At 47.6% G+C, this 22,433-nt stretch overlaps 1 protein-coding gene across 1 annotated transcript in view; it reads left to right on the forward strand.

Moving 5' to 3' along the window:
• The window catches only part of LOC135057082 (uncharacterized), a 149,849-nt gene extending 129,848 nt beyond the window's left edge, over nt 1-20,001 (forward strand). Inside the window, 1 exon segment of the mRNA XM_063962980.1 lies at nt 17,661-20,001. Coding sequence (XP_063819050.1) covers nt 17,661-19,333 — 1,673 coding nt within the window. The 3' untranslated portion in view covers nt 19,334-20,001.
• Nucleotides 20,002-22,433: the final 2,432 nt, after the last annotated feature.

Here is a 22,433-nt window from a genome sequence, read left to right on the forward strand (position 1 = left end):
CTCCTGCTCTCCACCTCACATCATGTCACTGTGTGTTACCAGCCCAGAGATCTGACCAGTCTCCTCCCCACACTCTCTGGTGTATCTCATACATCAGGAGCCATCAGCCCCTATTATACTCCTGCTCTCCCCCTCACATCATGTCACTGTGTGTTACCAGCCCAGAGATCTGACCAGTCTCCTCCTCACACACTCTGGTTTATCTCATACATCAGGAGCCATCAGCCCCTATTATACTCCTGCTCTCCTCCTCACATCATGTCACTGTGTGTTACCAGCCCAGAGATCTGACCAGTCTCCTCCCCACACTCTCTGGTGTAGCTCATACATCAGGAGCCATCAGCCCCTACTATACTCCTGCTCTCCCCCTCACATCATGTCACTGTGTGTTACCAGCCGAGAGATCTGACCAGTCTCCTCCCCACACTCTCTGGTGTATCTCATACATCAGGAGCCATCAGCCCCTATTATACTCCTGCTCTCCCCCTCACATTATGTCACTGTGTGTTACCAGCCCAGAGATCTGACTAGTCTCCTCCCCACACTCTCTGGTGTATCTCATACATCAGGAGCCATCAGCCCCTATTTCTCTGACGTCCTAAGTGGATGCTGGGACTCCGTAAGGACCATGGGGAATAGCAGCTCCGCAGGAGACTGGGCACAACTATAAAGAAAGCTTTAGGTCTAACTGGTGTGCACTGGCTCCTCCCACTATGACCCTCCTCCAGACTTCTGTTAGAATCTTGTGCCCGGCTGAGCTGGATGCACACTAGGGGCTCTCCTGAGCTCCTAGAAAGAAAGTATATTTAGGTTTTTTATTTTACAGTGAGATCTGCTGGCAACAGACTCACTGCAGCGAGGGACTAAGGGGAGAAGAAGCGAACCTACCTAACAGGTGGTAGTTTGGGCTTCTTAGGCTACTGGACACCAATAGCTCCAGAGGGATCGACCGCAGGACCCGACCTTGGTGTTCGTTCCCGGAGCCGCGCCGCCGTCCCCCTTACAGAGCCAGAAGCATGAAGAGGTCCGGAAAATCGTCGGCAGAAGACTTCGGTCTTCACCAAGGTAGTGCACAGCACTGCAGCTGTGCGCCATTGTTCCTCATGTACACCTCACACTCCGATCACTGATGGGTGCAGGGTGCAGGGCGCAGGGGGGGGCGCCCTGAGGGCAATATATGACACCTTGGCTGGCAAATCTACATCATATATAGTCCTAGAGGCTATATAGATGTAAAAATACCCCTTCCAGTATTCCAGAAAAAGCGGGAGAAGTCAGCCGGAAAAGGGGCGGGGCCATCTCCCTCAGCACACTGGCGCCATTTTTCCCTCACAGCTCCGCTGGAAGGAAGCTCCCTGGCTCTACCCTGCAGTCTGAACACTACAGAAGGGTAAAAAAGAGAGGGGGGGCACTAAATTTAGGCGCAGGATAGATATATATATATATATATATATATATATAAAAAGCAGCTATAAGGGAAAACACTCATTATAGTGGGATCCCTGTGTTATATAGCGCTCTGGTGTGTGCTGGCATACTCTCTCTCTGTCTCCCCAAAGGGCTTTGTGGGGTCCTGTCCTCTGTCAGAACATTCCCTGTGTGTTTGCGGTGTGTTGGTACGGCTGTGTCGACATGTTTGATGAGGAGGCTTATGTGGAGGCGGAGCAGATGCTTGTAAATGTGATGTCACCCCCTGCGGGGTCGACACCTGAGTGGATGGTGCTGTGGAAGGATAAAAGGTTTGACGACATACCTAATGTGGGACAGCCGGCTTCTCAGCCTGTGCCTGCCCAGGCGTCTCAAAAGCTATCAGGGGCTCTAAAACGCCCGCTACCTCAGATGGCAGACACAGATGTCGACGCGGATACTGACTCCAGTGTGGATGACGATGAGACAAATGTAACTTCCAGTAGGGCCACACGTTACATGATTGAGGCAATGAAAAATGTGTTGCACATTTCTGATGTTACCCCCGGTACCACAAAAAAGGGTATTATTTTTGGAGACAAAAAACTACCAGTAGCTTTTCCTCCATCTGAGGAGTTAAATGAAGTGTGTGAAGAAGCGTGGGCTTCCCCTGTTAAAAAGCTGTTAATTTCTAAGAGGTTACTAATGGCGTACCCTTTCCCTCCAGAGGATAGGTCACGCTGGGAAACATCCCCTAGGGTGGATAAAGCGCTCACACGCTTGTCAAAGAAGGTGGCACTACCGTCTCCGGATACGGCCGCCCTGAAGGAATCTGCTGATAGAAAACAGGAGGCTATCCTGAAATCTATATATACACACACAGGTGTTATACTGAGACCGGCTATTGCTTCAGCCTGGATGTGCAGTGCTGCTGCTGCATGGTCAGATTCCCTGTCAGAAAATATAGATACCCTAGACAGGGACACTATATTGCTAACCGTAGAGCATATAAAAGACGCACTTTTATACATGAGGGATACACAGAGGGATATTTGCCGGCTGGCATCCAAAATTAGTGCAATGTCCATTTCTGCCAGGAGAGGCTTATGGACTCGGCAGTGGACAGGAGATGCAGATTCCAAAAGACACATGGAAGTTCTGCCTTATAAGGGTGAGGAGTTGTTCGGGGATGGTCTCTCGGACCTCAATTCCACAGCAACAGCTGGGAAGTCTACATTTTTACCCCATGTTCCCTCACAACCAAAGAAAGCACCGTATTATCAGGTACAGTCCTTTCGGCCCAATAGGGGCAAGCAGGTTAAAGGCGCGTCCTTTCTGCCCAGAGGCAGAGGTAGAGGAAAGAAGCTGCAGCATACAGCCAGTTCCCAGGAGCAAAAGTCCTCCCCCGCTTCCTCTAAGTCCACAGCATGACCCTGGGGCTCCACAGGCGGAGCCAGGTACGGTGGGGGCCCGTCTCAAATATTTCAGCAATCAGTGGGCTCGCTCACGGGTGGATCCCTGGATTTTTCAGATAGTATCTCAGCGGTACAAGCTGGAATTCGACACGTCTCCCCCCCGCTGTTTCCTCAAATCTGCCTTGCCAACCACTCCCTCAGGCAGGGAGGCAGTGTTACAGGCAATTCACAAGCTGTATTCACAACAGGTGATAGTAAAGGTACCCCTACTTCAACAAGGAAGGGGTTACTATTCCACAATGTTTGTGGTACCGAAACCGGACGGTTCGGTGAGACCCATTTTAAATTTGAAATCCTTGAACACATATATAAAAAAATTCAAGTTCAAGATGGAATCGCTCAGGGTGGTTATTGCAAGCCTGGACGAGGGGGATTACATGGTATCACTGAACATCAAGGATGCTTACCTGCATGTCCCCATTTACCACCCTCACCAATTCCAGACGTTGCCGTTCGGTCTATCCACGGCTCTGAGGGTCTTTACCAAGGTAATGTCCGAAATGATCATACTCCTTCGAAAGAAGGGAGTTTTAATTATCCCGTACTTGGACGATCTGATAAAGGCGAGGTCCAGAGAGCAGTTGTTGGTCGGGGTAGCACTATCTCGGGAAGTGCTCCAACAGCACGGCTGGATTCTAAACATTCCAAAGTCACAGCTGGTCCCTACGACACGTCTACTGTTCCTGGGGATGGTTCTGGACACAGAACAGAAAAAAGTGTTTCTCCCGGAGGAGAAGGCCAAGGAGCTGTCATCTCTAGTCAGAGGCCTCCTAAAACCAAAACAGGTCGGTGCATCACTGCACGCGGATCCTGGGAAAAATGGTAGCTTCCTACGAAGCGATTCCATTCAGCAGGTTTCATGCAAGAACCTTTCAGTGGGACCTGTTGGACAAGTGGTCCGGATCGCATCTTCAGATGCATCGACTGATAACCCTGTCTCCAAGGACAAGGGTGTCTCTGCTGTGGTGGCTGCAGAGTGCTCATCTTCAAGAGGGCCACAGATTCGGCATACAGGACTGGGTCCTGGTGACCACGGATGCCAGCCTTCGAGGCTGGGGGGCAGTCACACAGGGAAGAAACTTCCAAGGACTATGGTCAAGTCAGGAGACTTCCCTGCACATAAATATTCTGGAACTAAGGGCCATTTACAATGCCCTAAGTCAGGCAAAACCCCTGCTTCAAAACCAGCCGGTACTGATCCAGTCAGACAACATCACGGCGGTCGCCCATGTAAACCGACAGGGCGGCACGAGAAGCAGGACGGCAATGGCAGAAGCCACAAGGATTCTCCGATGGGCGGAAAATCACGTGTTATCACTGTCAGCGGACAACTGGGAAGCAGACTTCCTCAGCAGGCACGACCTCCACCCGGGAGAGTGGGGACTTCATCCAGAAGTCTTCCAAATGATTGTAAACCATTGGGAAAGGCCACAGGTGGACATGATGGCGTCCCGCCTCAACAAAAAGCTAGAAAAGTATTGCGCCAGGTCAAGGGACCCGCAGGCGATAGCTGTGGACGCTCTAGTGACACCGTGGGTGTACCGGTCGGTTTATGTGTTCCCTCCTCTTCCTCTCATACCAAAGGCACTGAGGAAAATACGGAGAAGAGGAGTAAGAACTATACTCATTGTTCCGGATTGGCCAAGAAGAGCTTGGTACCCGGAACTTCAAGAAATGATCTCAGAGGACCCATGGCCTCTACCCCTCAGACAAGACCTGCTGCTGCAGGGGCCCTGTCTGTTCCAAGACTTACCGCGGCTGCGTTTGATGGCATGGCGGTTGAACACCGGATCCTGAAGGAAAAGGGCATTCCGGAGGAAGTCATTCCTACGCTGATTAAGGCTAGGAAAGAAGTAACCGCAAACCATTATCACCGCATATGGCGAAAATATGTTGCGTGGTGTGAGGCCAGGAAGGCCCCAACGGAAGAATTTCAGCTGGGCCGTTTACTGCACTTCCTACAGTCAGGGGTGACTATGGGCCTTAAATTGGGTTCCATTAAGGTCCAGATTTCGGCTCTATCGATTTTCTTCCATAGAGAACTGGCTTCACTACCTGAAGTTCAGACTTTTGTCAAGGGAGTTCTGCATATTCAGCCCCCTTTTGTGGCACCTTGGGATCTCAACGTGGTGTTGGATTTCCTAAAGTCACATTGGTTTGAGCCACTGAAAACCGTGGATTTGAAATATCTCACGTGGAAAGTGGTCATGTTGTTGGCCTTGGCTTCGGCCAGGCGTGTATCAGAATTGGCAGCTTTGTCATGTAAAAGCCCTTATCTGATTTTCCATATGGATAGGGCAGAATTGAGGACTCGTCCCCAGTTTCTCCCTAAAGTGGTATCGGCGTTTCATCTGAACGTACCTATTGTGGTGCCTGCGGCTACAAAAGACTTGGAGGCTTCCAAGTTGTTGGACGTAGTCAGGGCCCTGAATATATATGTTTCCAGGACAGCTGGAGTCAGAAAGACTGACTTGCTATTTATCCTGTATGCGCCCAACAAGTTGGGTGCACCTGCTTCAAAGCAGACTATTGCTCGCTGGATCTGTTGTACGATTCAGCTTGCATATTCTGCGGCTGGACTGCCGCATCCTATATCAGTGAAAACCCATTCCACGAGGAAGGTGGGCTCTTCTTGGGCGGCTGCCCGAGGGGTCTCGGCTCTTCAACTTTGCCGGGCAGCTACTTGGTCGGGTCAAACACGTTTGCTAAATTCTACAAGTTTGACACCCTGGCTGAGTAGGACCTAGAGTTTGCCCATTCGGTGCTGCAGAGTCATCCGCACTCTCCCGCCCGTTTGGGAGCTTTGGTATAATCCCCATGGTCCTTACGGAATCCCAGCATCCACTTAGGACGTCAGAGAAAATAAGAATCTACTCACCGGTAATTCTATTTCTCGTAGTCCGTTGTGGATGCTGGGCGCCCATCCCAAGTGCGGATTGACTGCAATACTTATATATAGTTATTGCTTAACAAAAGGGTTATTGTTGAGAGGCTCAGTTGTTATCATACTGTTAACTGGGTATTGTATCACGAGTTATACGGTGTGATTGGTGTGGCTGGTATGAGTCTTACCCGGGATTCAAAATCCTTCCTTCTTGTGTCAGCTCTTCCGGGCACAGTATCCTAACTGAAGTCTGGAGGAGGGTCATAGTGGGAGGAGCCAGTGCACACCAGTTAGACCTAAAGCTTTCTTTATAGTTGTGCCCAGTCTCCTGCGGAGCTTCTATTCCCCATGGTCCTTACGGAGTCCCAGCATCCACTACGGACTACGAGAAATAGAATTACCGGTGAGTAAATTCTTATTTATTCTTCTGCTCTCCCCTCACATCATGTCACCATGTTGGTAATATTCACTCCAATGCAATACACCAACCGCTGTGCCTTCCTCTCATACCATATGAGAATAAGGTTCCTGAAACAGACAAAACACAAGAACTAGGCGGCACTCGTCGGATTTATCACTCAAGATAATGTGTATTTAGTTCTTAAATTAAATGTGCAGGCATAATGTCTGCTCAGAACTGTTAAGAAACAAGAAGTGTTACAATGTTACCTTAAATAAGGGTGTCTTCTTTATCTGTGATGCCAGCGGCGGGCAAGAAGTCAGGTCCGCTTCAAGCACCTGAACCCACATGATGATGTCACTTTGCCTGGCGGCCTCAGACGCCCGATCCACGATTGCTGCGGACAGAGATATGTTTCCCTCCGTCACACTGATCACAGGCATTGCCAAGCGGCAGCAATAGAGGGTCTAACAGCACCAGGAGAGCCCAAGCTGAGATATGTTTCCCTCCGTCACACTGATCACAGGGATTGCCAAGCAGCAGCGATAGAGGATCTAACAGCACCAGAGGAGCCCAAGCTGAGAGGTTTCCCTCTGTCACACTGATCACAGGGATTGCCAAGCAGCAGCAATAGAGGGTCTAACAGCACCAGAGGAGCCCAAGCTGAGATATGTTTCCCTCCGTCACACTGATCACAGGGATTGCCAAGCAGCAGCGATAGAGGATCTAACAGCACCAGAGGAGCCCAAGCTGAGAGGTTTCCCTCTGTCACACTGATCACAGGGATTGCCAAGCGGCAGCAATAGAGGGTCTAACAGCACCAGGAGAGCCCAAGCTGAGATATGTTTCCCTCCGTCACACTGATCACAGGGATTGCCAAGCAGCAGCAATAGAGGGTCTAACAGCACCAGGAGAGCCCAAGCTGAGATATGTTTCCCTCCGTCACACTGATCACAGGGATTGCCAAGCACAGTAATAGAGGATCTAACAGCACCAGAGGAGCCCAAGCTGAGATGTTTCCCTCCGTCACACTGATCACAGGGATTGCCAAGCAACAGCAATAGAGGGTCTAACAGCACCAGGAGAGCCCAAGCTGAGATATGTTTCCCGCCATCACACTTATCACAGGGATTGCCAAGCAGCAGCAATAGATGGTCTAACAGCAGCAATGCAGCCCAAGCTGAGATATGTTTCCCTCCGTCACACTGATCACAGGGATTGCCAAGCACAGTAATAGAGGATCTAAGAGCACCAGGGAGTCCAAGTTGAAATATGTTTCCCAAAGGTGGAGAAGACATGCAATTGCTCAGACTTGTAAGTGTTAAAAGCCACTGCTGGCGGCTTGTCTCCCTGACAAGTCCCAGTTGTTGATAGGCATCCGGGACACCATAGGTCCCGCTGGTTGCTATGCAACCAGGATGCCAGACAGCTATGGCGACTGTGGTTACCTAAGAGTCTGGATGCTTAGGGTACGTGCAGCAGTGCAGCTGCATGAGATTTCTAATTATGTGGACCTTCCCATTCTGGCTGTTCTGATGGGTTGGGTATGATTTACCGGCAGCCGGGATGCTGGCTGTAGACGTTGACACTGGCGTTTTGCGGGTACCATTTAATGATGCTGCCAGTTGAGGACCTGTGAGGAGTCTATATTTCCAACTAGAAACTCTCTAATGTACTTGTCTTCTTGCTCAGTTGTGCACCAGGGCCTCCTACTTCTCTTTCTACTCTGGTTAGAGCCTGTTTGTTCTGTTCTCTGAATGGAGGAGTACACGCCGTTGTAGGAAATGTTCAGCTTGATGGCAATTTCTCGCGTGGAATAGTCTTCATTTCTAAGTACAAGAATAGACTGTCGCGTTTCACATGAAAGTTCTCTTTTTCTTGCTATTTTGAGAGTACAATCGAACCCACAAATGTGACGCTCCAGATACTCAAGTAGCTCAAAGGAAGTTTTATAGCTTCTCTAACGAGCAAACCCGTTTTAAGCTGTACTAACATACAGTGGGGCAAAAAAGTATTTGGACAGCCATCGATTGTGCAAGTTGACCCACTTAAAAAGCTGAGAGAGGTCTGTTATTTTTATCATAGGTACACTTCAACTGTGAGAGACAAAATCTGAAGAAAAAAACCCCCCAGGAAATCACATTGTATGATTTTTTAAACAATTTACTTGTATATTCTTGTGGAAAATAAATATTTGGACACCTACCAAGCAGCAAGATATCTGGCTCTCACAGAACTGTTACTTCTTCTTTAAGAAGCTCTTCTATCCTCCACTCATTACCTGTATTAATGGCACCTGTTTGAACTGGTTATCTGTATAAAAGACACCTGTCCACACCCTAAAACAGTCAGACTGCTACCTCTCCACCGTGGCCAAGACCAGAGAGCTGTCTAAGTACACCAGGGACAAAATTGTAGATCTGCACAAGGCTGGTATGAGCTACTCGACAATAGGCAAGCAGCTTGCTGAGAAGAGATCAACTATTGGCGCAATTATTTAAAAATGGAAGAAATACAAGATCACTGACAGTCTCCCTCGATCCGGGGCTCCATGCAAGATCTCACCTCGTGGGGTTTCAATGATCTTGAGAACGGTGAGGAATCAGCCCAGAACTACACGGGGGGACCTGGTCAATGACCTCAAGAGAGCTGGGTCCACAGTCACAAAGGTTACCATTAGTAACACACTTCGTCATGGATTGAAATCCTGCAGCACCCGAAAGGTCCCCCTGCTTAAGCCAGCTCATGTCCAGGCCCGCCTAAAGTTTGCCAGTGACCATCTGGATGATCCAGAGGAGGATTGGGAGAATGTCAGATGAGAATAAAATCTAACTTTTTGGTATAAACTCCACTTGCCGTGTTTGGAGGGAGAAGAATGATGAATGGCATCCCAAGAAGCATGGGGGTGTAAACATCATGCTTTGGGGCTGCTTTTCTGCAAAGGGGACAGGACGACTGATCCATATTAAGGAGAGGATGAATGGGGCCATGTATCGTGAGATTTTGGGCAAAAACCTCCTTCCCTCAGTAAGAGCATTGATGATGGAATGTGGCTGGGTCTTCCAGCATGACAATGACCCCAAACACACTGCCCGGGCAACTAAGGAGTGGCTCCGTAAGAAACATTTCAAGGTCCTGGAGTGGTCTAGCCAGTCTCCAGACCTCAACCCAATAGAAAATCTGTGGAGAGAGTTGAAAGTCCGTGTTGCCTGGCGATAGCCCCAAAACATGACAGATCTAGAGAAGATCTGCATGGAAGAGTGGGCCAAAATACCTGCTACAGTGTGTGCAAACCTGGTCAAGAACTACAGGAAACGTTTGACCTAAGTAATTGCCAACCGAGGTTATATTACAAAGTATTGAGTTAAACTTTTTGATTGTCCAAATATTTATTTCTTCTGCGGGGTACACTGGGCTCCACAAGGATTGACATTGGGATGTAGAGTAGGATTTTGATCTGAAGCACCAACAGGCTCAAAGCTTTGACTGTTCCCATAATGTACAGCACGGCCTCCGTGCACAGAAGCTCAGTTTTGTAGTTGGTGCTTGCAGTGAGCAGGCATACAACAGGGGGGCTGCTCCAGCAGCCCTGAGAAGAAGCTTTTTGAAGAAAAAGAAGACCTCAAGGGCTGCAGCAGAGGCACTGTCTGTGCTAGATGTCAGAAGACATCTCCTGCTGCAGCTCCATCACTCCCCCAGCGGCGCTGTACACTCCCGCGCCCTGGTTGCCGGGTACTTATAGCGGAGGCTCCGGATTTTCTTCTGGATAGTCGCACACACGACCGCTGCTCTCCTGGATTGCGTGGCCACACATAGGGAGGAGGTAAGTGGGTTTCCCCGGCGGGACCCGCTCTTTGTCGCGGTCCAGCGTGGCCGGTTGGAGGCGGGCCGTGCACGCTGGCGTGGACACTGTGGCAGTACAGGGACCCCACTAGACCACCAGGGCAAGGGCGCAGGTCGGTTTTCTCTCATAAAACCGTTTATTTAAGCCCACAGTACCCGATGGTGAAGTCTAGCAGGGGGATAAGGCTTTAACCTGTAGCCCCTCCCCCAGCCCCAGGGCATCATTTAGAGTACATGTTCCCGCCCTGGAGCTGCATCTCTTTCCCCCTCACTCCCTGTCAGTGTTTGGGCACCATTACACAGAGCAGCACTATTCCTGCGATTGTTGTGGAAAATCCTCCTCTGCAGAGCCTCCTGCATGTCAGCGCTGTGCATTTTACAGGACACTTAAGTATTCTACATGTCTGCTGACAGTGTTAAGAAAAAGTGCATTTAGTCAGGGTTATCTAGTACAATTACCCTGTGATATACATCCAGTCTTTACTGTGCATTGTTATATATATCTTATATATAGCTATATTAAATGGCTAGTCCATTGCAGTATTATTGCCAGTCATAACTTCTGCATTGTACAATGCGTGTGTGTGTGCATCTAGCTGCTGTGTGACCTCCATTTCGTGTATCTCACTCAGATTGCTATCTCTATATTCTGCGCAGGGGTTCTGGTCAGGTATTGTGCTGCTGTTTTTGTACTGTGTTGCCTTATATTGCACTCTATAATATGCTACAAAGGGCAACTGTGCTGGAGCTGATCCCACAGTGAGTGGTGGTGACGCTGCAGACACGTTTGAGGAAAATATAGCCGCTATGGGTTCTGGGGGTTCCTTGCCCCCCAGTGGGACTGTAGCAATGGGGGTTCAGAATGACCCACCTTGGGCTACCTTCTCCATGCTACTTAATACGCTGGTAACTAAACTGACGCCCCCTATGGGACCTCCTGTGTTGGTACAACCGTTCATGGTCCCCGCTGTTAATCCGCCATGGGCAGATCAACTGTCCACTCAGTTACAGCAATTGAATGACTCACTGACTGCTAAGAAGTCTAACCCTCGCCCGCCTAAGACCAAGGGGTCCTCTAAGCGAGCCATTACTTCCTCACAATCCACCACTGTCCCTGACACCAGTCTGATGAGGACGGCGTTTATACTGACCCCACAGGTTCTGATGCTTCTGATGGGGAAGTTGTTTCACGGGTGGATGTTCCTGATTTATTGGAGGCTATCGGGCTCATTCTTCAGATTACTGATGACTCGGAGCCTACCGTTGCTTCTAAGAAACCTGATAGATTCAAACGTCAGAAGGTGGTTAAACAAGTTTTACCTCATTCTGACCATCTGGTTGACATACGTCAGGAGTCCTGTGAAAATCAAGGAAAGAAGTTCACGCCTCACAAGATGCTAGCTCACTATCCCCTCATCCTGGAGCTGAATAAAAATTGGGAGACACCCCGCCGGTGGATTCACATGTGGTGTGGATAGTGGTTTCCTCAGCTCTACCTGTCACTACCGTCACGTCTCTGAAAGAGCCAACGGATAAGCGTGTGGAGGGTTGTCTAAAGGCGATTTACACCCTAGCAGGTGCTGCGCATCGGCCCACTATTGCAGCGACATGGGCTGCAGAAGCTATTGAAGCGTGGGCCCAGGAGTTGGAAGCTGAAATCTCTTCCGATGCTTCTGATCATGTTAAACAATACTTGTCGTATATTGTCACAGCTTCTCATTATGTTAAAGAGACGGCTTCTGATGCCGGTATTCTGGCTACCAAGGCTTCTACTACGTCCATTCTGGCCCGCCGGATTCTATGCCTGCGGTCCTGGTCTGTGGATCTAGACTCTAAGAAAACCCTGGAGGTTCTCCCTTTTAAGGGAGACATCCTTTTCGGAGAAGACCTCAACAAGATTGTGGCTGACTTGGCTTCTGCTAAAACAGCCAGTCTGCCTAGTACTGCCCCTTCGGTGCCGAAGGCTAAAAGTACTTCCTTTCGCTCCTGTCGTCCTTCAGGGAAAGCAAAGGGTCAGGCGTACCCCAAACAGGGTCACACTTCCAAACCCGGTAAGCCCAAACCCAAACGGGCCTGGGCTGCCAGTCAGCCTGCTTCCAAAACTGATAAGCCTGCCGCATGATGGGGCGGGCCTCCCCCTGGGGTATCCCAGGGTGGGGGGGCCGACTTCTAGGGTATACCCAGGAATGATTGAAGGCCACTTTCGATGCCTGGGTACGGGAAGTCATTACTCGAAGTTACGCCATGTCCTTCAAAAATTGTCTGCCTCATTGATTTTGCCTGACAGACGTCCCTTCGTATCAGGTGAAGGCAAAAACTCTTCATTCGGTGGTACAGACCCTCCTGGATACAGGAGTGGTGGTACAGGTGCCTCTAGCTCAGAGAGGCCAGGGGTACTATTCACCGCTGTTCCTAGTCCCGAAACCGAATGGGTCCTCCCTGCCCATTCTCAACATCAAGGCATTGAACAATTTTGTGAGGGTCTCCAAGTTTCGTATGGAAACTCTTCGCTCTATTGTTCTGGCATTGTAACCTGGGGATTATATGGTCTCCCAGGACATTCAGGATGCTTACCTGCATATTCCCATTGCAATGTCGCATCAGCAATACCTGAGGTTTGCGGTTGGCAACCTCCATTACCAATTTCGGGCTTTACCTTTTGGTTTGACCACGGCTCCACTAGTCTTCACCAAAGTCATGGTGGTAATGATGACTGTACTACGCCTTCAAGGGGTCAGGATCCTACCGTACCTGGATGATTTGTTGATCCTTGCAAATTCCCCAGATATTCTCCTATGTCAGTGATTTTCAACCTTTTTTTACTCGTGGCACACCGAACAACATTTTAAAATTGCCAAGGCACACCATCAGTTCCCCACAGAAAAAACAAAACACACACAGTAAATAAAAAAATCCACACATACATTGGCTTACACAGAAAATACAATCACATTGCTCCCCACATGAATTATTCACATTGTTCCCCCCATAAATCCATAAATTCTTATTCTCCCCACATAAATCCCATTGAAATCCTATTGTTCCCCACAGGAGAAATAAAATAACAAATATTATCAGCTGTCCTCCCTGTCCCTCAGTGGCGGGGGTTGTTCATAGTGCAGTTCTGTGAATACTGAGCAGCGGGCGGTCGGTCAGGTGTGGATGTGGGTTGGCAAGGAAAGCTGTGTATGCAGGCGGGAACTGGAAGATGTGTATGCAGGCAGGTGGGCTGGCTGGGTGGTGAGACACGGCGGCCGTGACCTATGATATCACACCGTTTTCAAGGCATAGGTCATGGCCGGAGCACGACTGATCCTCTAAGAAGAGCCTGAGCCAACAGTTCACTCTAAAGGTGCTGGAAGCTGCTCTGGCTCCGCGGCACACCTTGCAACTGGTCGCGGCACACTGGTTGAAAAAGCCTGTCCTATGTCATCTACATCTGACTGTCCAGTTTCGGCAAACCCACGGGTAGCCCATAAACTGGAAGAAATCCTCCCTGGTCCCTGCTCAGAGCATGGTGCACCTGGGGGCATTGTTGTACACTCACAACCAGTGGTTGTTCTTGTCTCAGGAGAAAGTCCTGAAGGTTCAGGACAGGATTCGATGCTTCCTATCTCATCCGCAAGTGTCGATACATGCGGCAATGCAAGTGCTAGGTCTCATGGTGTCTGCATTCGACATGGTGGAGTATGATCAATTCCATTCTCACCCTCTGCAGTAGCTGATTCTTGCAAGGTTGGATGGCCTGCCTCACCGGATCAGGTCTCACATGATGTCCTTGAATCTGGAGGTCCGTCTGTCACTGAGCTGGTGGCTCCAGGACCAACGATTGAACAGGGGTGGTCCCTTTCTGGATCTCCAAATGGGTCCTGCTGAATTGCCAGTGCGTCCATTAATGTTGCTTGAGGATCCCCTTGTTCTTGCTCCGAAGACCGGAACCTTGTGATTGTGTCGAGACGCCATCAGATCCACGTCTGGAAGGCCCCACCTGTCCACAAGGAGTTGAAACACTTCTGGATGGAGGCCCCACTCTCCAGCGTGTACGTCCTGACGACTGAGAAAGTCCGCTTCCCAGTTCAGGACCCCAAGAATGAATATTGCCGATATGGCTGGTAGATGACGTTCCGCCCACTGGAGAATCCGTGATACTTCCCTCATTGCCATGCGGCTTCGAGTGCCGCCTTGATGATTTATGTATGCCATTGTGGTGGCGTTGTCCGACTGTACTTGAACATGTCTGTTCTGTATTAAATGCTGGGCCAGATTCAATGAGTTCAGAAATTGCTTCAGTCAGGAGTAGTCATTCCAGTTCCTCCTGCACAACGAGGACAGGGTTTTTACTCCAACCTGTTTAAAGTTCAGAAGCCAAATGGGTCATTTCGGCCCATTCTCAATCTGAAACTGCTGAACAAATACATTTGGGTACCTCGGTTTCACATGGACACCTTACATTCCATCATTTTGGCCATAGATCCTGGGGATTACGATTACCTACATGTTCCTATAGCACTGTCCCATCAGTGCTATCTCAGGTTCGCTATCCTCCAACAGCATTTTCAGTTCCAGGCCCTACCTTTTGGGTTAGCCACAGCCCCCAGAGTATTTACCAAGATTATGGTGGTAATGGTAACTTATCTCTGACAGCAGGGGATAAGAATTTTTCCATACCTCCTATGTCATCTGCAACAGACAGTAATGTATCTGCAGAAACATGGGTGGCTCATAAATTGGGCAAAATCATCTTTGGTTCCGTCACAGCGGATGACTCACTTGGGTGCTGTACTGGATCAAGTCTTCATAGAGTAATGTTACCTCTGAACAAGATATCCAAGGTTCAGTCAAGGATTCAGGACTTGCTACACAGTCAAAAGGTATCCATTCACGCAGCAATGCGTGTGATGGGTTTGATGGTGTCAACAATCGACATGGTGGAGTATGCATAATTCCACTCGAGGCCTCTGCAGTGCCTGAGTCTTGCCAAATGGAATGGCCTGCATTACATGATAAAATCACAGACTATGGTTCTTTCGATAGAAGTAAGGTAGGTCATTAGCCTGGTGGCTACAGACATCCCACCTGGACAAGGGGAGACCCTTGTGGATATCAGATTGGGAAATTCTGACAACGAATGCCAGTCTCCAGGGCTGGGGAGGAGTGTCAGGAAGGTTGTGTTTCCAGGGGCAATGGACCAAGGAAGAAGGTTGCCTGCCAATAAACATATTGGAACTTCGGGCCATATACATGGCACTGATTCAGTCAAAGGACAGTCTTTGGGGAAAACCAGTCCAGATCCGCTCGGACAATGTGACGGCAGTAGCGTACCTTAACCATCAGGAGGTAAGTCACATACTAAAGTGGGCAGAACTTCATCTTCCAGCCTTGTCCGCAGTATTCGTTCCGAGAGTCCTAAACTGGGAAGCGGACTTTCTCAGTCGACACGCCATTCGGGCAAGCGAATGGGCTCTGCACCCACAGGTCTTCCAGACTCTAGTAGACAAGTGGGGGTTGCCAGAGATAGATCTCATGGCATCCCGTCTGAACAACAAAGTGCTCGCATATGGGTCAAGAACAAAGGATCCTAGAGCGATCTTTGTGGATGCCCTGTCGGTGAGATGGGACTTTCATCAGGCTTATGTGTTTCTTCCAATCAGCCTATTACCAAGGGTGGTGAGAAAGATAAAGCAAGGGAAAGGTGCCGTGATACTAATCGCTCCAGCCTGGCCCAGAAGGCATTGGTACACAGATCTGCAGAGAATGTCGATGGATGCTCCATTTCTGCTCCCTCAACATCCAGATCTACTGATGCGAGGTCCTTGTTATCACAGACATCTGGATCGGCTTTCTTTGATGGCGTGGTTCTTGAAACCTCTATATTGATGTCAAGAGGATTCTCACAGCAGGTAATTCAAACTATGCTTAGAGCAAGGAAACCTTCCTCGGCTCGCATTTATCACAGAATATGGCAAACCTATTTTCATTGGTGTAGTGAACGGAAAATGGACCTCAAGTCTTTCAGAGTTTCCAGGGTCTTAGCATTCCTTCAGGCAGGAATGGATAAAGGTTTGAAGGTGGCTTCCTTGAGAGTGCAAGTGTTGGCATTGACTGTATGGTTCCAAAAGAAAATTGCCAACTTACAGGATGTGCATACTTTTTTCCAGGGAATGCTGCGCATTCAACCTCCTTTTGTTCCTCCTACAGTTCCTTGGGACTTACATCTAGTCCTGAAAGCCCTTCAAGTTGCCCCATTTGAACCACTTAATAAAGTGGATCTTAAATGCTTGACAGCTAAAGTTCTCTTTCTACTGGCTATTGCGTAAGCTAGAAGAGTGTCAGATTTAGGGGCATTGTCAGGTCGTTCCCCAGTTCTGATTTTTTTTTATCTAGATAAAGCAGTTCTAGGAACTAGATATGGGTATCTTCCGAAGGTGGTGTGTAAATTCCACCTTAATGAAGAAATTGTAGTCCTGGCATTCCAGGTACCGGGCCTCTCTGCGGGAGATGCATTGCTGGACGTGGTCCGTGCATTAAGGATCTACGTGAATCGTACCAGTGCCATCAGAAAGACAGATTCTCTCTTCATTCTCTATGGATTTCACAAGAGAGGATGGCCTGCTGATAAGCAGACACTGGCAAGATGGCTTCGGATGACGATTTCAGAAGCATATTCTCAAGCTGATCTCCCTGTTCTGGCTAATGTCTCTGCTCACTCTGCTTGTAAGGTAGGTCCATCATGGGCAGCACAACGTGGTTCTTCAGAGCAGATATGTAAGGCAGCCACATGGTCTTCCATTAACACATTCATTAGACATTATGCCATGGATACCTTTGCCTCTCATGACGCTGAATTCGGGCGAAGGATTCTCCTTTCCAATCAGGAGCGTTCCCACCACTAAATTGCTTTGGTAAATCCCATTGTTATCCTGTGGATAACCTGTGGACCCTTCCCGGAGAAATATACGTTATGGTAAGAACTTACCGTTGATAACTGTATTTCTCCTAAGTCCACAGGATCCACAGGGGTCCCACCCTGAAGCACCTGATTTGTGGATCCTTTTACTCACTAACCTCTTCATTCTTGTACGGAAGGGTGTGCATTTGTGTTCTTATCGCCTGATTAGGACTATCTATGATGCTCCTGCCTTGAGCTTTGGAATACAACTGATTTGCCTGAGCCAGGAGGCGGGGATATATATGGAAGGGCCCATTGCATGCTGGGAGGCCAGAAAGCTTTGACCGATTGGTGCAAATCCGCTGTCGCTTCATCCATATCTCATTGTGATCCTGTAGACTTAGGAGAAATACCATTATCAACGGTAAGTTCTTACCATAATGTATATTTCACATGTTTCCCCCAATATAGAACCTGCTTTGGTACATCTCATTAGTTGTTACCTGATAATTTTGTTACTCTGTAGAACTCCATGGTAGCCCCATATATCGCTCCCTTCTATGTGTTTATATTTTGTAGAAAAAGCTGTGGAAGTCACTTCAGACAAGGATGGTAGAGAGGTCAGGGATAGACCTTCTGGGGATGTGAACTTTTACCTGTATCTCATGGGGAAGAGGCTTTATCCCCCTAGTTATGGCTGCTGTATAGTTCTTCCATTAACATAATTTTCTGATATATATATATATATTTTATTCTCTGTAGATGAATGTAACAGAAGAAATATATTGGCTGAACGTCCCATTGTATCTCCAGATTGTGAAATTGAAGCTAAAGACATCATGCGAGATTCTCTGGAAGACCATGTGATCCCAATTATACATCCAGTACCTCACAGTGCAGATATATCATCTGTTACCTCTATTCATGAGGAATTTTCACCTGATACCTCAGATATTGGTCAATCTATCACATCTCTTAGAGTTGATACACCATTTCCCAATGCTGTACATGACCTATGTTTTACTCAGAGCACAAAGATTATTACCCATCAGCCACCTAAGACAGGTGAGAGACCATTTCCATGCTCTGAGTGTGGGAAATGTTTTACATACAAATCACAGCTTGTTAAACATGTGAGATGTCATACAGGTGAGACACCATTTCCATGCTCTGAGTGTGGGAAATGTTTTAGACTGAAATTAGATCTTGTTAGACATGAGAGAAGTCACACAGGTGAAAAGCCATTTCCATGCTCTGAGTGTGCAAAATGTTTTACTCAGAAGTCGCAGCTTGTTCAACATGCGAGATGTCATACAGGTGAGAGGCGATTTACATGTTCTGAGTGTGGGAAATGTTTTAGTTTCAAAGTAGATCTTGTTAGACATGAGAGAACTCACACAGGTGAAAAGCCATTTTCATGCTCTGAGTGTGGGAAATGTTTTACACGCAAATCATATCTTGTTGTGCATGAGAGACATCATACAGGTGAGAGACCATTTCCATGCTCTGAGTGTGCAAAATGTTTTACTCAGAAGTCGCAGCTTGTTCAACATGCGAGATGTCATACAGGTGAGAGGCCATTTACATGTTCTGAGTGTGGGAAATGTTTTAGTTTCAAAGTAGATCTTGTTATACATGAGAGAAGTCACACAGGGGAGAAGCCATTTCCATGCTCTGAGTGTAGAAAATGTTTCAAACGCAAATCACATCTTGTTACACATCAGAGAAGTCACACAGGTGAGAAACCATTTCCATGCTCTGAGTGTAGAAAATGTTTCAAAGACAAATCATATCTTGTTAGACATCAGAGAAGTCACACAGGTGAGAAACCGTTTCCATGTTCTGAGTGTGGGAAATGTTTTACTCGAAAATCACTGCTTGTTGAACATTTGAGAATTCACACAGGTGAGAAACCATTTCCATGCTCTGAGTGTGGGAAATGTTTCACACAGAAATCACATCTTGTTACACATCAGAGAAATCACACAGGTAAGCGGCCATTTCCATGTTCTGAGTGTGGGAGAAGTTTCAAACACAAATCACAACTTGTTACACATCAGAGAAGTCACACAGGTGAGAAACCATTTCCATGCTCTGAGTGTAGAAAATGTTTCAAAGACAAATCACATCTTGTTACACATCAGAGAAGTCACACAGGTGAGAAACCGTTTCCATGTTCTGAGTGTGGGAAATGTTTTACTACAAAATCACTGCTTGTTGAACATTTGAGAATTCACACAGGTGAGAAACCATTTCCATGCTCTGAGTGTGGGAAATGTTTCACACAGAAATCACATCTTGTTACACATCAGAGATGTCACACAGGTAAGCGGCCATTTCCATGTTCTGAGTGTGGGAAATGTTTTTCTCGAAAATCACTGCTTGTTGAACATTTGAGAATTCACACAGGTGAGAAACCATTTCCATGTTCTTAGTGTGGGAAATGTTTTTGCACAAAAATCAGCTGTAATTGAACATAAGAGAACTCACCCTGGTGAGAAACCATTTCCATGTTCTGAGTGTAGAAAATGTTTTACACACAAATCATATCTTGTTAGACATCAGAGAATTCACAAGTGAGGCCATTTCTATTTTCTGAATGTTGAAAATGTTTTATACACAAATCACCGCTTGTTATCAGAGAAGTCACACAGGTGAGAGGCCATTTCCATGCTCCGAGTGTGGGAAATGTTTACACACAAATCCACTCAATATTTTTAGAGAGGATATTCTAGAGTTGGCTTTCACATAAAAGAACAAAATACAACTTCATTAATAAAGGGAATGGAAAAATTATAAAGAGAGTTTACAAAAATTTGTTTAATTTGTATAAAAAAAGCAAACCCCATTGAGGTGACCTAATTAAAATGTATAAATATATTTGAGAAATATACAAAGATTTAACAAGCATATCACACTATGCTCATGTACAATTGTACCATTATTTTTATGATTGTATTTTGTTCTTGTTTTAATATTATTTTTATTAATACTTTACAAACAATATAGTACGGGCAATTTGTTGCATGTTACTGGCGCTATGCAGACTCTGTGTAGATATAGAAAAATGAGACTTTGTATAAAACATTTAATAATAAAAGTAACTTTCAATATTAGAATGTCATTTGCATAAAAAGTCTCAATATAGCAGAGATTAAAAATAGGATTATACTGGAGTCCTATTACAATGGGGGTATAGATGGGGTCCAAAGGAGCCGATGCACTTTAAATTTCTTCAACTGGATGTGCTGGCTCCTCCCCTCTATGACCCCTCCTAAAGCCAGTCTAGGTAAAACTGTGCCCGAAGGGGAATGGACATACTTGAGAGAAGGAACAGAACAATAATGAGTGGTGAGATTTACACCAGCACACAACAATGTAACTGACCAGCAACAGCTGGTAGCAACAGCTGAACAGGTAAGCTTTTATAAAAGAGAACCCTGCAGACAAGTAAACGGACTGAGGCGGGTGCCCAATATCCCTTATGGACTACGAGAAAAGGATTTACCGGTAGGTAATTAAAATCCTATTTTCTCTAGCAACCATAAGGGATACCGGGGTCTTAGCATGATGGGGACGTCCCAAAGCTTCCATAATGGGCAGGAATGTGCAGAGACATCTGCAGCACTGCCTGCCCAAACTGGGTATCCTCTTTGTCAAGGGTATCAAACCTGTAGAACTTCACAAAGGTGTTCTTCGCCAACCAGGTAGCAGCACAGCATAGTTGTAAGGCCGAGACTCCATGGGCAGCTGCCCAGGAAGACCCCACCGATTTCGTAGAGTGGGCCTTCAAAGACTGGAATAACTAAGGCTGCCGACACATAGGCCTGTTGGGTAGTCAACCTAATCCATCGACCAGTGGACCGCTTAGAAGCATGGTAACGCTTTTTCTGCACATCATAAAGCACAAACGGAATCCGAACCAAGCCGTTCTCTTGACATAGGTCTTCAAGGCTCGCACAACATCCAGCGCCTCTGGAGGGGCAGAAGTGCCAGGACCTGATGGAACCACAATAGGTTGGTTCAAGTGGAATGCAGAGACAACCTTCAGCAGGAACTGCTGCCTAGTCCTGAGCTCTGCTCTGTCTTCATAAAAGACCAAGTATGGTCTTTTACACAATAAGGCCTCCAATTCTGAGACATGCCTAACAGAAGCCATGGCCAGTAACATCACTGTGTTCCACGTGACGTATTTGTCTTCTACCATCCTCAACGGTTCAAACCAGGAGGACTGTAGAAATTCCAATACCACATTCAGATCCAAGGTTGCCGTTGGTGACACAAAGGGAGGCTGTATGCGAAGAATCCCTTGCAAGAAGGTCTGAACTTTTGGCAACACTGCCAACTTCTTCTGGAAGAAAATTGAGAGGGCTGAAATCTGGACCTTAAGAGAACCCAGATGTAAACCCATATCCGCTCCAGCCAGGAGGAAACGTAAGAAACGTCTCAAGTGAAAATCCGCCAGAGGATACTTGCACTCCTTACACCAAGAGACATATCTCCTCCAGATATGATGATAGTGCTTTGACGTCACAGGTTCTCTGGCCTGAACCATGGTTGCAATAACCTTCTTAGAAAGGCCTTTGCGAGCTAGGATGTTCTGCTCAACCGCCATGCCGTCAAACGAAGCCACTGTAAGTCCGGGTAGATGAACGGTCCTTGTTGCAGAAGATCTCTTCTCATTGGCAAAAGCCAAGGGTCTTCGACGGACATGTCCAGAAGATCTACATACCATACCCTCTGAGGCCAGTCTGGGGCAATCAGAACTGCCTGGACTCCTTGATGCCTGATTCTCTTTAGCACCTTCGGAAGCAACGGAATCGGAGGAAACAGGTAGACCAACCTGTAACGCCACAGGGTTGTCAGTGCATCCACTGCTACCGCCTGAGGGTCCCTGGTCCTCGAACAATACTGGTGAAGTTTCTTGTTGAGCCGAGATGCCATTAAGTCGATCTGCGGGCAGCCCCTCAGATCAGTGATCTGACAAAATACCTGTGGGAGGAGGCTCCACTCCTGCGGGTGTAAGTCGTGACGACTGAGGAGGTCTGCTTCCCAGTTGTCCACTTCCGGAATAAAGATGGCCAACATTGCTCTTGCATTTCTTTCTGCCTAGAGGAGTATCCTTGACACGTCTCGCATGCAGGCTCTGCTCTTTGTTCCCCCTTGTCGATTGATGTATGCCACGGCCGTGGCATTGTCCAACTGAACTTGAATGTCCTGATCTCGGAGTAGAGGATAGGCCTGAAGCAGAGCGTTGTAGATCGCCCGACGTTCCAGAATGTTGATCTTTGTAGGGCTTTGTGGGCTGATCACCTGCCTTGGAACTGAGCCACTCGGGTGACAGCTCCCCATCCTCTCAGACTTGTGTCCATTGTGAGGAGTATCCAATCTTGAATCCCGAAACTGTGACCTTCCAGCAGGTTTGAGGACTGTAGCCACCATAGGAGGGAAATCCTGAGGTGATAGACGTATGATCCGATGCATCTGAAGATGTGATCCGGACCACTTGCTCAGGAGATCCAATTGAAAAGTTCT

Source organism: Pseudophryne corroboree, chromosome 3 (assembly GCF_028390025.1).
Source record: "Pseudophryne corroboree isolate aPseCor3 chromosome 3, aPseCor3.hap2, whole genome shotgun sequence".
NCBI lineage: Eukaryota > Metazoa > Chordata > Amphibia > Anura > Myobatrachidae > Pseudophryne > Pseudophryne corroboree.